Source organism: Echiichthys vipera (assembly GCF_963691815.1).
Source record: "Echiichthys vipera genome assembly, chromosome: 9".
NCBI classification, from domain to species: Eukaryota; Metazoa; Chordata; class Actinopteri; order Perciformes; family Trachinidae; genus Echiichthys; species Echiichthys vipera.
This window is the reverse complement of record NC_139834.1, coordinates 24101576-24120328: the sequence shown is the minus strand read 5'-3', so window position 1 is coordinate 24120328 and position 18753 is coordinate 24101576. Positions and strand designations below refer to the sequence as shown.

Genomic DNA, 18753 nt, shown 5'->3' with positions numbered 1-18753 from the left:
TAGTCCTGTTAACGTTGGTTAGATCTACCAGGCTCTATCTGAAGATCAACGAGAAGAAACATGTTTTTTAGGGAAGATGTGCAACGTTAAGCACTAGCAAACTGGAGGGATTATTTACACAGCAAGATTTATTATACTACTATTTAATAAATAAGCACACGGACAGCTGAGCAGTTGGCTAAATGCCGGATAGTAACTGTATGATTTGTGTAGATCAGGTTTTCCCCAGTGTGTAGCTTTTTTCCTCAGTGTGAGGGTAATGTGTTCAGTAGCTGGAAGGTTTCTCGGGTCTGTTTTGGACAGATAGGCCTTTGCTCTCTACTCACTACTGCAGTGCTGGATGAAAACATGCCTGTTAGGAATGGGGGGATTGCTTGGCCTGTGGTATAAAAATATAATGCATTACTATTCATTAAGCTAAGCAGCAAAGAATAATGTAAAGCTCCACATTAAACCGATGATACATGATTTAAAATAGCCTACATTGTACTGATTATGCCTCTTTGACTCTTGATTTTAAGTCAGTTGCTCTCAAACATTTTCTGTCTATCCCCCCTCCCATTAACTTTATTATTATTATTACTATTCAGTGGGTTTTACCTTCCATCCTATGTTATGTATTCTATATTCATCTTATTTTATCTTATTTAATGCTATTAAGTGTTTTATTTTCCATTTATTATGGTATTCTACCTTGTTTTTATGTATGTCATTTCCTCATTGAAAATCACTTGGTGCTGCATTTCTTGTATGAAAGGTGCAATACACATTATAATAATTTTGTCTTTTTAATCATTATTACTACTGTCAGACTTTTCAGACATGAAATACACACTGGTCTCTTGTTACATTCTCAGTGTGACCCAATGCGACCCACAAACTGCCCAATTTATGCATTGTAGTAGCACAGTCATCTGGGTTAAGGACCGAAGACTGAGAGCAAGGGAACGACTTTTGCATGCAATGTTTCTGTAACTATGAATAACTTACTTAGAACAGTTATTTGTTGCTTTGGGTGGGTCGACATTAGTTCTGCATCACATTTTCCCCCGGTCACTTGGCCCTACCTGTCGTGCCGCTGTTCCCCACAGGGGCACATCCCATACTTTGAGATCAACTGCTTTAAATAAACATGTGAATGCAGGACTTTACTATGCAGTATTGAAAGTTTTACTAACAATAGTTTCATTTCAGAAAGTGAATCCACAAGAATTAAAGGTGCTGTACTTGAAATACCGAAAAAAAGTTGTCTCCACTTGGTTCTCACAGACTTTCCCCAACTCGCCAAATACCAACGCGGTGTCATAGCCTTCGGCGTCGGATACTGATGCATAAGGCACTGACATGCAAACACAGCCAGGCAGGCTATAAAAACAGACAAACAGAAACTGGCCCTTTTAAGTAAATTATGTTGTGTGCACCTACTGACTTCTGACATTACGCAGCAGCAGAGTAATGTCACAATATCAGAAATTTAGCAGTCAATACCAATATTACTGAAATTACACAATTCTATACTACAGTAAAAAAATACACACAACATACACTCCTTTTTATATTGTGTATTTCAGGATAAGGATAACAAGGACAACCCTTTGGATTGGGGCCGGACCCATATGGGATTTTAAAACTGATACCACTTTCAGATGGGAAAAATTCACACATTACCAATATGACAGTTGATATAGTTCAAATATACCCTTTCTTTGTGGATTTTGCACCGACATGACAATGCAAAGGAACATAGAAAGCTTAATTTCTGAACAAATAGCTTTTATTAAAGAATATTTAACCATTAACATTTTTATACATTATATATGTGCATTGTATTATGTTGTCAACTAATTCTAAATGAACACTGAGAAAATAAAGGATAAATAACAATAAAATGAATAGGTAACACGATGAATGAATGGTACTGTATGTTAAGGATCAGTAAATGGCTTTAAATATGCAATATGGAGGCATTTCAAAATCACTCCAAGTATCATTTTCTGCATTATGTTCTGTAAAAACCGCATATTAGAAAACGTATGTTGACACTGATGAAAAAATGCCAGCTTAGTGTGGACGAGGGCTGGAACACAGGGAGATTTGTTTTTATTTCTTATTTGCATTGTCTGATTTATTTGCATTTTACACTGTTGGCTAATGTCAGCTCTGGCAAATGATACATCATATTTTAATGACAACGTGAGAATACTTCACAATTGTACATCTCAGTCCTGCACCAGGGGCCATGCTAATCTTCTCTGCATCATTCCCAGTTTAGTAAAATGTGAAGTGACATGAAGCTTTTAAGACTACAGACAGAAGCCTGCATACTGATGAACTCTGTTGTGCAGGGCAGACGGTGCATGCACGGTATAACACTGAAATCCAACAGTAGCAGGTGCAATAGAATTAAGAAAGCAGTCCCGCTTAGAGCTCTACTATAGGGTATTAAAGCAGAAGTTGAGAACCTTTTTAAAAAATAAGTATTTGTCATATATGCTGTACTGTCACTACACCCGGACAGTATTGCACAAGACAGAGAATCTGTGTACAATCATGTTCCCCTGCCTCCTCCCGGTGCTGCTAATGGCATTTGCAAGATTTCACCGTGACCACAAACGACAAATCAGAACAGAGTTGTCTCTAATGGAGTATCAATAACAGCATGTGAACTCTATTCAAACTGTGAAACTATGCAGGGCTAATCAAATTTGACTCAAGATTCTGTTACTATTTAGCTTTTTTCTTGCATTAAGTACTTTTAGAAACATTTTTGTATATATTACACGTAAATTGGCTCTAATCTTTAGCTCTAGATAGATTGTCAGGGGTATTTCTTAAGTATTCGTCAGTCTGTCTGGTTAAAAACAATGTGGATGTTTTCCAGGTTTTGGAGAACTTCTCTGATGCACCCATGACTCCCAAACAAATCCTCCATGTCATCCAGACCAAGGGGCTGAAGGAAATGAGGTCAGACACACTCAGACACACACACTCAGACACCCACATAGACACACAATTTTTTGTAGACGTGTTAACATGATAACTATTATGATACAAGCTGTTCTCTGAGATGTGCTTTTTTTAAATGTAGAACTATATGTCCAAAGTAGAAAAAATTAAAAAAGAGAGAAGGGATAATTGTATTTGAATACGGCTTCCCAACTTTTATTGATTGTTTTTTTGTCTAGTGAATTTAATCAGTCAGTGAACTCATCACAAAGCACACATCAACAAAACATGTCAGTGTGGTTCTAACTGATTTTGTCTTTTATTTCCTTTTACATGGACCACTTGTCCTGCTGCTGATCGAAACAGAAGGTAGGTTGGAAGACTTGACACCTTTACACATGCACCATTTAATTTATTCTTCTGTAACCTTGGGTGCCATATTTTGTCGTCATCCTATCAAGCATTAAGGGAATGCATATGCTTAATTTAATCATTTTTTTCTAATGACTTTGCAAGATTTCAGAACAAGACTTTCCTTAAGTGGAACTTGGTCAGACATAATAACGTTCGCTGTAGTCTGTGTTTCTACTAGAACATATTTAATGGTCGGAAAGCACTTTATTTTTCTCATACTGCTCATAGCTGCTGCACGCTCTGTCTGAGATGCTCTGTTGCAGCGCTTGTCACGTAAAGCCCAGTTTGCTCTGATTCATCAGGCACTTCCTGGTCTCCTCCAAGACTCGTAGAAGGAGGCTTGGTCACCCAAAAAAGCGTCTGAACTTTGGGGCTTCGCTGTTTGAGGGTGACAGCAGATAGCACTAGAAAGTGATGGTTTCACTCAGTCTGACAGATCTTTCAAATGGATGGAGGACATTTACATGTATTTATTTTTAAAATACAAAATATTCCGACCCCTTGCTTTAAGTTTCCAATTAAGTCATTTAGTATTGACCTAACGTTTAAACAGGTCAAGTAAATTTGCTTTGTACTGCATTATTCACATCATTTATGCTGTTTGAGTTGAGAAATATTAACAACATGCACGTATATGGTTGCACAATTTGCGCCTTTGCATCGACTTTGTATGTAATCGCGCCACCCGGTTCACACAAAACATGTTATTTAAATGTTTACTATTACTGCTTTTTGTGCTGCCACCACTCCGTTAATATAGATGCATGTCTTCCCCTGTATGTGTGCAGGAAGTGGCAGAGCAAACAGTTCTTTGACCGCAGTGAGCCTTCGAAATGCTCACATAAATCATACACTACAGAAATGTGCAATGAGTATCAAATGGAGTTTTATACTGTCACTGTAATGCCAAAATAATTGTTTAGTTCCAGCTATTTGATGACGTGTCATTGCAGCGCTAATAATGCATCGGGGCAAAGATTAGAGAACCAAAGAAAATGAAAATACACTCCAGATGGAGGAGCTGAATGCCAGATGTTAGAATGACAACACCACAGGATCTGTCGCATTTGGTAGCTATCTTTTGTTTGGCCATTAATCAGAGCAACGCTGTCAGCATCATAAATAATCCACATAGATTTTGGTCAATTTGCTCACACAGGGATGTACTGTTATGGCAAGCTTTATGACAAATGAAGGCACGTGAGTTGTAACTGTGTGTGTCTGTGTGTGCACAGTGGTACAGCACCCTTGGCCTGCCTGGTTACCATGCTGCACTCCCAGGTGAGGGGAGACAGAGTCAAGAACAGCATCTTCTTCAAGCTACCTGGACGGATGAGCCTGTTCACGCTCAAGGTACGCAAACACAATCCTCCTCAGTCTCAGCGCTCGATCACTCTTCTGCTGAAAGTAATTTATGTGATTTAAACATTACCATCATAATTGATGTCAGTAGAAAATATCTCCAAAAGGTTGCATTCGAACTGAATTCTGATTATTACTCAAGATAATCCACAGGTTGCATAGGGAATATCTATATTGGGAGCTACTGAATTCCATCTACTGACCGACTTAGCGATAAGATGCTTTAGTTCACTGGTTCCCAACCTGGGGCCCGAACCCCCAGTAGTTTTAGGGGTGTAAAACAACTTAAAAAAACAGTTGGCCTATATCTCAGCAACTCATTCATTTCTGTGCAGAAAGCTAAACCTTTTTTTTTAACCTAACAGAACAATAGCCAAGCGTCAGGGGAAAGTTTGTCAGAAAAAGAAGCGTTATTAACTCTGATGATGGCTTATAAATAAAATACATAGTACAGAAAATTGTATTTCAAATAACTCATCTCTCAGGAAATTAATCTGCTCAAAATTCATCCAAATCGCTTTTTTACAAAAACTTTCTGCTATTCATGGCATTCGCTCTTCTGGTTATTTATACATTTTATCAGTTGTTCTGTACTGTTATTGTTATGCATTGAATATAATATAAAATATCCATAAACTATGATTTAGTCAGAGGTTGTCAGTTTACTCAGTGATAGAAAGGGGTCCCTTGAAGTCCCAATCCCGACACTTGTTAAAGTATTAAAGAAAATTCAAACATGATTCTATATTTTTTATTTAACATTGATTTCCAACATGGAAAGTAAAAAAAACCTCCCTGGATCTGCCCCCCACCATCCCCCACCCCCAAGCTTGAGACTCTTCGGTAACTTGTAGCTTCTTCTGGTGATTTACGAAGAGGCCTGAGGTAGAGAAGCGAGCGGACGATTTAAGATGACTAAACACATCGGAGAGGATCAGCCATAGGCCAACTTGTTTGAGCCTGCTTCAGATAGGATGGGGGCAGGGCTGCAGAGCCCCTTGGGCCGATTGCTGACTCGCAGTATGGCAGGTGCAGTTCCTGGAGCCCAAGCTACGTGCATGTGGATAGCGTTCTATAGGCTACAGCTAAGGTATAGTTTGGTCTTTCCTAAACCCAGTGTCAGTCAGACCCAGACGAGGAATTGGTTGTGCACTAAAAGTCAATTACTATCAGATTTATCAAAATGGTGTGTAAAAGTGTAGTTGGTATATTTTTATTTGTTTCTGTTGTTTGTTAGCTTGTAATTGTCAGTGGCTGACAGCTATGATGGCAGTGTGTTTTCTCTCTGTTCTGACAGTCCACTCTGAGCTGGAAGTTTGTGTTGTGTCAAAGGGGTTTCCCTGGTAGAATAGTGTTTCACATATTAGACAGCGACTGGTTTATTTACTAGTGGCGTACCGACGTATGAATCTCAAGTGCACAGACCCTGGGAGTTCTAAGCCGGAGAGGAAGGTAAAAAAACTTCTCTAGTAAAACTTTACGTTATGGTCTACAATTTATATCACAGTATAATTTGATGCATACATGGTAACGATTTTATATCACATAACATTTCTCTTGGGTCTTGTTTTTTACTTTATTTTCTCTTCACTACATTTATCTGATAACTTAAAGCCCCTGAACACCCACACAGGTGTTTTGAGTTAATCCGGTTAATTAGACCTATTCTCAGACCTGTGTGGGTGTGTATACTGTGACTGATTGACATCTTCCTGAGTCTCCTCTTAGCTTCGCTTCACCTCTTAAGGCGGGACAAAGTACACCTTTCATTTCATCATTCTTAGCGGTAGACAGACTTTTATGGCCTCACAAATTCCCATCAAATTCTCATCAAGTCCCGCCCACCTTCAAGGTCTAATCAGCCAGAGTAACTGAAAACACCTGTGTGGATGTTCAGGGACTTTAAGTTACCACTTACATCACCAATTAAGATTTTTGCTTCCCACAGATACACGTTTGTTGCAGAGTAAACACACAAGCTTCACAGTGACGGTTATAAACATTACTCTCTGTCCATTCACTGTTGAATTGCCAGTTTTCTGTGTCAACCTTTTGTTTTGTTTTTCAAAGTAGAAAGAGATATTTTGGTGGTGATTTAACCAGACTGAAACGATTGCAAAAACAACAACAGGTTCAGAGAGGAGCGATAACGAAGCACACAAAGTCCATATAGCGGACTAGGAAGCGGGTGGAGCAAGTCTTTCAGCGCGCTGGTATTTGACGCGCTGAGACAGTTGCACCGAGATGCGAGAGAGGACAGCAGTCAACATGGCCGCTACAGCCAGGAATTACTTTTTCACATAGGCTTCTACTCATAGGGTCAGTAAATATTCCCTTGCGGGCCGGATCCACACGCATTGTGTGGTTACTTCAAAGCTGCTCTGCCGGTTACACGGTAGAGTCAAAATCAATACCGTAGTGCATTTTCCTACCATCCTACCGTTTATACTGTACACCACAGGGTATCTTCAAGGTAGCAATGTATCTAATGTATGATCACAAAAAAATTAAAACCGTTTGATGTGCATCACACATGCAGAAAACACCATTTTTCTTCACACTCTGTAGAAGAACGCCCTCCAGTGGACAAAGACGACATCAGAGTCAGAGACAACAGACCTGGCCGGCAGCACCACAGCCCAAACTTCAAGCAGCAGCAACCCTGCAGCAGGCGCGGTTGGGGCGTCAGTCGCCGAGGCTGAGCAGGAAAGCTGCGACTCCACAGAGACTGCTGCTGCCAGTGGAGACAATGATGGTAACACTACACCACCCACCAGTGACTCATCATGTACACCAGAGGCCTCCCCAGTAGGGTTTTTCCATCACAGTGGTGTAGTCGGGCCAAGCCATGCCCTGAAACACTCAACTGGTCTATCTATTAGAAGTGGTGGTGCGGTAAAAGACGCAGCATGCCATGTTCACCTTGATGGCGTTAGGGAAGGTTTTCAGCCACTGAGCTCTGTGTTGCTGCACTGTTGTTTTTTTTTTCTCGTTTCTGGTTTCGTTTGTTAATTCCGTGTTTTGATTTGGTACCTGGGTACCCCCTTTATGGAATGATTGGACATACTGGTTGCCTCTGTGTCTGATCGGCATATGCCCATAGAAGATCCCTACAGCATCATTGACCTAAATGTAGGCTTATGTAATTAGCTGAAAAGATATATATGCGAAAATGCATCGGCTTCCCCTGGTTCTCTAAAGGTTGAATTAGGAAGTTCTTTATATTCTTTTCTCTGGTACTAATGCATGTCCTGCCTTGGTTTGTGCTGTTGACTGAATCCTAGATCCATTGCAGTCCCTGTTGTTATTATAAGCCAACATCTCCGCTGTTCAGAAATGTGTGTGACAGTGGAGTTGTATATGTATTTTTCTCTGACCTGAAGCCTCGGTGGATGAGAGCTCTTCCAGCGCCTCCTGCACCACAGAACCGCAGGCTCCCCCCACCCAGCCCCAGACCCGCCTTAGCAGGGCAGCAGGACAGCAAGGACGCACAGACACACAGCAGGCCCAACATGCTCAACACACCCAGACAAGACTGAGCCGCTCAAGACAGGTCAGCACCGTGCACAAAACTACTGGCTGCTCTATGTTTACAATGGAAATGATTAAGAACATGTGTTTATAGTCAAGGATTTGAAAGTAATTCTACAGTGTTAAAAGGTGTTTGTTTTAGAGTTGGATGTGAAAAGTGTAACTCCTGATGACAAGTTAAAGCCATCAGACCCTGTCATGCCATGTATTTGGACTTGGTCTGTAGAGGAACAGTAAAACAGTGCTGCTTAACATACTGTCAGTAGAACCGCTTACTGTGTCCACCTGTCAATCCCACTATTTGTGTATCTACAGTCAGGGAGGCAGAGGAAGAAAGCAGTCATGATGCCTCGTGTTGTCCTCACCCCTCTTAAAGTGAATGGAGAGCATGTCCCCTCAGGTAAGAACCACTCTGTTATCCTGATAACAACCTCATTAGCTTCACATCAGTACTAAAAGCAAGAATTCAGAACACAGATCTTCCTGACAGGTTACACCTCAACACTGCGCAGTCACACTTTATATTAAGGTTCTTGTAATATATTACATTTGTTAGTTAATAGGTATTTATGGCCTTTTTAAGTCAAGTAAAATATAAATAAAAAATGACACAAATGCCATATTTTAGCAGTGAAGCACACCAAAACTTCTTTGGAAACTGAAGGAAAGCACTGTCATACAGCAAGGTAAAGCAGCTAAAATGAATAACTTCATTTATTGGAGTTTAACATCAGGAAATTGCAGAGCTCCCAGATTTTTAAGTCCACAATGCAGGTTTGAAGTTTAGCTATCTGATTGGTTTCTTCTAGCTGGATCGATGGATATAATTGGGTATCATCTGCATAACAATGGAAGTTTATGGGGTGTAATAATATTGCTTAAAGGAAGCTTATGTTTTTTTTCCTAATCAGACCAGGTTTTCCCCAATAAGTCTAACAATTATTTATGAAGCCCACAAAATTTACTTGGCACCACCTCGACAGCCAGTGGTAGAAGGATGACATGCTGCTAAAAATGTCATCACTGATCCAGTTTGGCAGGGGTCCAGAGAAAACTATAATGTCCAACATTGTCTTTGCATATGTCTACACTTACTCAGCATTCATTTTTAGTGACCTCTGATTGGTTCAATTGGGTGTCCTTACTTCCAACATGAATAACAATCTTATTGTTTTGCATTTATCCTTAGCCAGCTGTTTTAAATAGGATTCAGCGTTGCCTGCTCTGGCCCCAGGGATACATTTGATCCTTGATTGCTGGTGCCGCTAACTTCATGTCTCTCAGAATAGAGCTGCCCATGACCAGAGTTGGTTTCTCTGTGTGGAGAGAAACATGAACATGTTGGTGGTGAACTGTGGGTCTCTGCTTAGAACTATGCTCCCTTTGGACAGCAATCCAGCCTCTTTGCTGCTCGGTGGCTTCCGGGCAAACAGCTAGCAGAAGTTAAACTATGTTGGTCTGCACCAGCTACAGGGGACTGGCTCTTGACAGTAGCAAATAAGTGACTTTCCATAGTGCAGAGCCATGCTTGGGTGCCAAAGATGGGCCAGGAACAGACGGAAAAAACTGTGTGTGGTCTGCATGCAGATAGCCTTAGCATCAGGCTGAATGGCTTATTTAAACGTGTGTTTATTGCTGTGGCAGGACCATTGAAGAGGAGTCGGGGAGGAGTGGATGTAGACTTTGAAACACCAGGCTCCATCCTGGTCAACACCAACATCAGAGCCCTTATCAATGTGCGGACCTTCTCAGCCTTCCCCACCCACTCACAGCAGCAGCTCCTGCAGCTATTGCCAGAGGTGGACCGTCAGGTATGTTGTTTTTTTGTCCTTATAGTTTATCTCCAGCTTTTATGTCTGTAATGATGCTGCATAACTCAAGAGCTATCACACACAATTAGAAATCAGCAATACGAAGAACAATATTTTGGACATGAATTGCAGCAGCAGGATTCAGCATCACAGGCTATCTGCTATTCAGCTGTCAAATTCACTTAAAGTTGTGAATATAAAGCTAAATGGGTATTAATTGCTGTTAATAAATAGCGGAAAAGGCCCAATCATGAAACACTGTTCTATCTGGGCATTACCTTTTGATTTGTGATTAACAGACATTAGTCATATCAGTGTTGACAGAATGCTGACTTGCAATCTTTAATTAGTTGGACAATGCAATCACTATTACAAGATTAACTTTTTTTTGTCAGATTTTCTTTTAATAATAAAAATAAGTTTTTGTATTTTTCAATTTTGTAATTGAAATTCATGAAGGTGAGCTCAAGTTTTGTAATTTCAGGGTTGCTGTGATGGAGGATAGGCCACTTTATTCCTCAGGTGTTATTGTTTTACTGTACTGCTGTATTTAGTGTACATTTGTACATTGTGTCTCTCGTTGCAGATTGGACCAGATGGTATGGCCAGACTGAGTAGCTCTGCTCTCAACAATGAGTTCTTCACCCATGCCTCCCAGAGCTGGAAAGAGAGGCTGGCGGAAGGTAAGTGATTCTGCAACCATAGACAAGCTGTCACATTTTACTTCAGTATCAAAAAGTAACCAAAAGATTCTTATAAATAAGGTGAATAAATCATAAATGATAGCTGCAAAGGCAGCAATATGCTGCAGCATTCTTTACATGATGTGAATGAAAATGCGGCCATAAAGTGTAGAAATACACAATAAAAACACTTCTTAAGATCTTGGTTAATGAGTCCATTCAGGGTCCTAAGTCAAGGAATGTCCTGCCTTTATACCTCTGATAGTAGCACAGTTTATACATATGCATACATCCATATAAATGTTTCAAAAAGCTCTGTTGTTGAGCCACTCTTTTAAGCCATCACGTGTTTGGCACATTTAGGTGAGTTCACCCACGAGATGCAGGTGCGTTTCCGACAGGAAATGGAGAAAGAGAAGAAGGTAGAGGCCTGGAAGGAAAAGTTCTTTGAAGAGTACCATGGGCAAAAGTAAGTTAGCTTATTGTTAACATTTAATAGTTGACTGAACATATTTATTAATAATCAAAGTATTATTTAGAAAAGCTTTGATGTAGCTATTTGTTTGACTGCATGTTCTAAGCCTTTTGTTACCATCTCTTTTGCTGTCTGCCATGTAGTTGATACACTACAATTATGACCTATATCAGTGTAGCCACAGTGATATGCAGACAAATGTCAGGGTTTCCACAATGGGCTAAAATGTAGTTTGTGTCCCTCCTAGGTCTGGCCTGACACAAGAAGAAGCTCTGAAGCTTACCATGGCCGAAGCCAATGAAGTTGCAGCCAGTGTGCTGGACAGTGATGTGGCTGTGGTGGCAACCGGTACCCCAAAGAGACGCAGCGTGGGTCGGCGGAGGAGAGACGGCAGGATGAGGAGACGTACACGGGCTGACCTGCGTCGGAGGGCCCGCCGGACCCTCTGCAAGGCCACTCCTCCAGTGCTGCAGTCTGTAGAAGCAGCTGAGGCTAGCACTGCACCGGACATCCCAGCAGTTCCTGCTGGTTCTCCCATGTCCGACAACACGGTTGTTCAAGGTGAGGTGGTGCTGCAGGCTGAGTGTGGCGTGGAGCTCCCAGCTGAGAGTGCCGCCGTAGAGCCAAAGCCCTCTCCCACTCCAGAGCCAGTCACATTGCCTGCCTCCACTCCTACTCCTACTCCTACTCCTACTCCCACTCCCACTCCGACTCCTACTCCAAATCCCACACCCACACCTACACCCACAGCTACACCTACACCCACAGCTACACCTACACCCACAGCTACACCTACACCCACAGCTACACCCACAGCTACACCTACACCCACACCTACACCCACACCTACACCCACACCCACACCCACACCGACACCCACACCCACACCCACATCCACTCCCACTCCCACTCCCACTCCCACTCCCACTCCCACTCCCACTCCTACTCCTACTCCTACTCCCACTCCCACTCCCACTCCCACTCCCACTCCCAGCCCCAGCCCAGCCTCCACCAGCGCAAACGAGGAGCCTGAAGCCGCGGCCCGCCTTCTTCCAGAGGTGGCTGCGCCTGTACTGGCTTCCACCTCCTCACCTTCCTCTTCTTCGTCGTCCTCCTCATCTTCGTCTGCCTCCTCGCCTGTCTCCTCACCTTCCTCGCCTTCTGATAGGCAGGGAGCTTTTGCTGCAGGCCTGGACTCTTCTTCATCCTCCTCAGCGTCCTCCAGTGCTGCAGTCACTGCAGATCCCCTGGATGACACTGCCTCCGTGGTCACCTCCATCACAGGGGGTACTGCCACCAGCAGCCGTGAGAGTAGCCCCTCCGCCAGCCCAGCCACCACCCCTGTATCCAGCGCTCAGCTCAAGGAACAGAAGAGGAGGCCAGATGAGACTCAGGCCTTCTCCAGCTTCCCCGAAAAGCGGCCGCGGCTTGAGGACCGTCAGTCCTTTCGTACCACAATTGACGGTGTCCGTTCGGAGAAGCCGCAGCCGACAACAGAGGAACCCAAGGTGCCGCCAATCCGGGTAAGACTGTGTGCACAAAAATAATCTGCCTGATCAGCAGTTGGTTGTTGTCCAGGTAAAGTTTGACTCACTGTCCTTGTGTCTCTGTCCCAGATTCAACTGTCCAGAATCAAACCTCCCTGGGTCAAAGGTCACCCCACCTACCAGATCTGCCCCCGGATCGTGCCCCCCGGCGAGGGCTCGCGGCGGTCGGGGACGGGGGGCGCGCGCACCCTGGCGGACATCAAAGCCCGGGCCCAGCAAGCCCGGGCCCAGCGGGAGGCCGCTGCTGCTGTTGCAGCCACTGCCGACGGGCCAGGGCCGGTCGGGGTCAGGCTGCGGCCTGCTTCTGGGCTACCGGATAGCAGCAATGGACGACGAACAAGAGAGCATCCAGGACCTATCGAGCCCGGAGGAGGAGGAGACGGAGACGGAGGAGGAGGAATTGGAAGAAGGGGAGGTGGTCGGATGGAGGAGCAGGGATCGTCTTCAGGCACTGATCCGTCTGGAACACAACTACAGCTTCTCAATGTAGAGCCCACTCCCCAGCCATCTCCTTCCCTGTCCACTACCTCGACCTCCATGTCCTTGGAGCCTCCACAGACGCCACAGACCCCTAGCCCTTCTCGAGAGGAGGCAGCCGGGGGTACAGAGGCCGAAGAGGAAGAAGAAGCAACATCAGCCAGTGTCCAGAGCTCCTCTAATGGACTCACAGACAATGCACCGGACTCGCGATCTCCAAAGCCTGTAGTGCTTGAGTCTGCTGCTGTCCCCTCTGAGATGGCTGGCCAAGGTTGTGAAAAACCATCCCTGGCCCCAACCTCCATCCCAGATTCCCTTCCTAGGTTTGGGGCTCAGGGTGTGGATGTTATCCAAACGCTGGCCAGCTCCTGTAAGCCCAAACAGCAGGTACAAGTGAAGGAGGCTGGACTGGGTGGTGTTATCCAGCATGGTTCCCACCATGTGGAACACCAAGAAGTATTATCTCACTCAGCTGTGGAAAAACAGCAAAAAGACAAATCTCCCCAACAAGCAGACTCCTGTGTTGGAGAGAGAGACGATGAGGCAGGTACACACAGCGACTCCACAGAAACGGCTTCAGACTGTGAGAATGACATCCAGGAGGATGAGCAGCAGGCTGACCAGGACTGGTGCCCCCAACTGAGCATCCCGAGAAACGGCCAGTTGGTCATCTGCAGCCCCCCTCCTCAGAACCAGCAGCCTGTCATCCAGGCCCACGTGTCCAGCCGCCAAGGTCAGACTGTCATTCAGCCTTGCTTCCCCAACGGCCTGCTTCACCCTCAGCACAGCGGCCCTCATTCCCAGGAACACCTGTCTCTCCCCATAGTCCACTCTCACGGGCTCAGGGACACCAACGTAGTGGTCAAAATAGAACCTGCAGATGATTGTAGAGCCTCCAGACAGACCTCCACTGAAGAGGAGTGTCGTGGAGGTTTAAAGCTCTCTATCACTCACCCAGCTGCTGCAGCTGCCTCCAAGAGACTGGCTAGCTCAGTCAGACCAGTGTCCAGTGTGGAGGCCAACAACCCTTTAGTCACTCAGCTACTACAGGGCAGCCTGCCCCTAGAGAAAGTTCTACCAACACACTCTGCCAACAGGCTGGAGATTAGCCGAGTACCAGGACCCCAACCCAGACCACCAGGAACAGGGCCTCGCAACAGGCCGGAGATCTCAGCCCAGTCTCCTAGCCCAGAACTGAGTACAGCCTCTCAGATCCACAACAAGTCGCCAACAAGTCGCCAAGTTTCCTGTCTGATGGAGGCCCCTACTACATTGCAGTATCAGTCTCAGCAGGCCCCCGGGGCTGTCCCAGTCATCACCTCTCTGCCGTCATCCTTATCCTCCTCCAGTTTTTTGTCCTCCAGAAGTAAGTCGGACCTTAGCTCTCAGACCGCTGTGGAGTCTGCAGTTATAAAAGACTCTCATGGTCCTCAGCCCTCACAGGTGATCATTCCAGACAGGCCCCAGTCAGCCCACCGAACCATGCCTAATGGTCCCTCCCCTCCCCTTGCAGACCCCTGTCCCACAGAGGTGGTGCCTACTATTAAGATCAACTGGCGGCCCCCACAGTCTCAGCTCCACCACTCTCACCAACCGCAGCCGCCTTCTGCACCGACCGTAAAGAACGAAGCTGGTGCACGGCCCCCTTGCCAGGCTCTTGCAAAATCATCCCCCATTAAACCCATGAGTGTTACCAAAAAAGAGCCTGGGAGCTCTATGGACGGCTACCTGTGCGGAGGGGCGATGGAGGGACTCCTCAACATGGAGATGACTTTAGCCAGGATGGCAAAGAAGGAGCACAGCAAAGCTACTTACTCCTCTGGCTCTCCCTCGTCCTCCTCTCCCTCCGCCCTTCCCTTCCAGCTGTATGGGAAGCTCCCCAAGCACGGTGGTGTTGGAGGAGTAAGCTACACAGCCAATGTATCAGTGATGGACAATGGCGGTTTCTCCCGTAGTATGGCAGACAGTGTGCTTCAGCTGCGCCCCCGCATGGCCTCCAGCCAGACCACCCTCAGCATCAAGGCCTTTACTGACAGTACGGCCGAGGAGGTGGCGCTTAAGTGCTCGTGCCGCCTCAAAGCCATGATCATGTGCCAAGGCTGTGGTGCCTTCTGCCATGACGATTGCATTGGGCCCTCCAAACTGTGTGTTTCATGTCTGGTGGTCAGATAGTATGTTGAAGTGCCTGTGCACTTCAGAACTGCTATCTGTACAGTATCAGCAGCAGGACTGGGAGGCTCCAGAGTGTACAGAAGCCTGATCAGGGTAGAGCACACAGGAGGAGCCTGACAGGCAAGATTTGCCTTGTATAATATAATTGGTCTGTATTTTTGTTGTTGCAGATTTTCTTCTTTTTTATTTTTTTTTAGCTGTACCTATATTATTATTATTATTATTGTTATTATTAATATCATTATTATTATTATTATTATTATTATTATTGTGAATTTGGGGCATGGTTGATTGTAAATTGTGCCTTTTTTGTTTTCTTTCCTCAAAAACATTTACCTCATCTTATCTTGCTCCACCTGTCATCATTTGGTGGCCATAATTGTTCTGGTCCCTCGTTTCCTCAGCAAACCGGGATCTCTTGTTGTCTCTTTGCGCAAAGAAGTATTTTTTTAACCATTAAAATGAGTAAATGACATTGTTTCACTGGTTTGTTTTGACTTATTTCATGGTTCCCTTAAATTCCTACAATAAACAAATAAAGTGATCATTGAACAGTGATAGGGTCCTTGAAGCCTTTGATGAACATAAATGAATCACAGATACTGACCACCTCCAGCGCGACGGACCCGGATAGGCCTTTACTTGTGTGGAAGTCCATCATGTCTAATGCACAAACTTATAGAAGAAAGCAGTGTAATTGATGAGGTAAATGCATAATTTATAGGATACTTCTGAATATTTACATTATCACCAAAATGCCAAAACCAAAAACCGCAACAGCATACACTGACCAGCACCACCAAGTTTGTCTAGATGAAAGACTGCAAAGGGAGGCAGGCAGTAGATGAGTATTCAGGACAGAGGTATGCAGGTGTTAAAGTGGGCCAGGACGAACCCTTCAATTAATCAGTAAAGCAGTCGGTTTCATACATCAGTGTCTGCAGCTGCAGCGACGAACTACTGCGAGTCTGTAAAGGAGGCCACTGCCTTTGGTTAGTTCATATATCTATTGCATTGGAACAATCGTGTCTGTTCTTTAACTTGCTAATGTTTTTGTGTTTTTAGCTGAGCTAGACGAGAATATTCTGTTAAAACCAATCGGTGATGCCGTTTTGCCCTTGTTCTCCGTAAAGTTTTCTCAAAGTGAAGCCTGGTGCGGTGAGTAGGCTACTGCGCAGAACCCCTTTTAAAAATGGCCATGTAAATGCTACATTGTCAGCAACCATTCATAGGATAGCTAAGAAATCAATTTGGCCCGGTGCTTTGATTACTTTGGCATGCGTTTAAGACAACAGTCATGATTTTTGTTTTAAATAAAACTCCTAACATTTGCTCATACGTCAACACTGTTTTGGAAAAGGAAAATTAAATGAAAGAACAAGCTTTTAAAGTGACACGTGACATATTTTGGTTACAAATAGCAAATTATAAAGTGCTGTATGGTGGATGTGAAGATGGTTCATGATCACACCCATCACCACTCGCTCTGACCACACCTATCTTCAACCTTGACCTTCATTTTGATCTCAACTACACACCTTTAGAGTTTCATAACCGTAGCGTGCACAGCTTGGATGCTATTGCGCTGACAAAGTGTGTCCACAGACATAAACACCTGGCAAAATACTCAAAACTGCCTCTGGAGGACCGAGCACATTTTGCTGATGGCACACACACAGACACAAGGTGAAAACAATCCCAGTCTTGCTGTTGTGGCTGCTAAATATTCAAAGAATCTTTTAATTGTACAGTGTTAAATTTGGGAAGTGAATTAGGTGTGGTTGGAGAATAAATGTTTAGCTGTGTTTAAGGTACACAAGGTACATGTTTTTCCCGGTCACATGCATTCAAGGCAGGACTGTTTATCACAACATACAACAGAGAAACTCTTTATTATAACACACAGAGGGAGGGTGACTGCATTCTCTGTTCAGGACGCCATTAATCCACTATATTTTTTTACATATAAAACAGTTGTTTGCTGCTATTTAATGTTATTAATATCGAGTACAGTGCCTTGAAGCAATTGAACAAATGATGCTCGGTCCAATAGTGTCTGTTTTACTCAAAGTACAAGAGCTAGTTGTGTCTAACTGTCCTACATGTAAAAATACTTGTATGTATAAGTTTGAGTTTGAGTCAACACAAAGATGCAATCAGTCCAGTCCACATTTACTGTGGGTTAACCTTTATTTAAAGAGCAACTTAAAGACTAATCCATACACAGCCATCATTAACACAGACAATACAAAATAAATATTCACCATCACTTTGTTCTTCGTTAACAAATAAATACCAAATATGTGCAGCTCAATATTCCCAGTGTATTGCAATGTACTCAAAATAGTTTGTGAAAATAAAAAGGGAAATCATATAAACAGAAGCACCAAAAAAAAGTCTTTAGAAAATTATTAAAAAACTTTCAGTTACAAAATATTTGCACTTAAAAAGATCCCAGTATTTTTTAAATAAATAATAAGATATATAAAACAATTCATAGTTGATATCTTAAAATATTTCCTCTTTGTTCAACAATGCAGAGGAAATGATTCCCTTCTCTTGGTCACTGTTTAATATCTCCTCAGGTAACATTTTGAAATAAATAGAAAAATAATAAATAGATAATGAATCATAAATAGGTCAACATATATAAATAATACAGCAGACATGAATGAAAAACGAAAACACACCAAGCGGCTGTGACGTGCGGCCCGTGGTGAGCTGCCATGCAATTTCTACGGAAAAGCTGTGGCCGCCGCTCCGAGCTGTGGCGGTTTGATTTTGCAGCGGTGTGTGGCCAACCTGAAAGTGTGGGTACTTTGACTTTTTTGAAGAAGTGCGGCCAGAGTACACCAGTAACAGAGTCCTGTGACGCCTGTTACATGTTGACCTGTGTTACAAAGAATTCCTTCCTGCTTGAAACATATAAACACGCCTACCGGAAGCAAGAAAGTGTATTTGTTGCGGCGAGGGGCACTTAGCCGCAGCTTGGTGTGTTTTCGGTGTTGTCATTAAACCAACATTTGCAAAGGACTTCAATAGTTACACAGCAATAGTAAGAATGAATCTACAAACTAGTCCTGGAGGTGCAACATCACAATGTTCATATAGAATACTATCAACATTATTGAGTGGAGATGGGATATGTTCACTAACTAAGAGAATCTGTTCACCTCAGGCTGTATACTGCACTCCTGACTTTGTTCTGCACTCTGTGCCTGTCCGTGTACACAACGCCTTGAGATGCCCTTGCTTACAGTAACAGTTTATTTTCAGTGTGCTACCACACACTTGACGTCCACACCCTAATCTGTTCACGCTCATACCATAATAAA

The 18753-nt window shown here is 43.8% G+C and overlaps 1 protein-coding gene across 1 annotated transcript; it reads left to right on the top strand.

Annotated features, from left to right (window-relative positions):
- Nucleotides 1-4597: 4597 nt before the first annotated feature.
- On the top strand, nucleotides 4598-15774 carry asxl1 (ASXL transcriptional regulator 1). The gene is made up of 9 exons (XM_083919847.1): nucleotides 4598-4713; nucleotides 7291-7477; nucleotides 8106-8275; nucleotides 8569-8653; nucleotides 9898-10064; nucleotides 10651-10747; nucleotides 11111-11216; nucleotides 11470-12745; nucleotides 12839-15774. Exons 1-9 carry the CDS (start codon nucleotides 4627-4629, stop codon nucleotides 15416-15418), a joined length of 4755 nt encoding a protein of 1584 aa, XP_083775973.1. The 5' UTR covers nucleotides 4598-4626; the 3' UTR covers nucleotides 15419-15774.
- Nucleotides 15775-18753: the final 2979 nt, after the last annotated feature.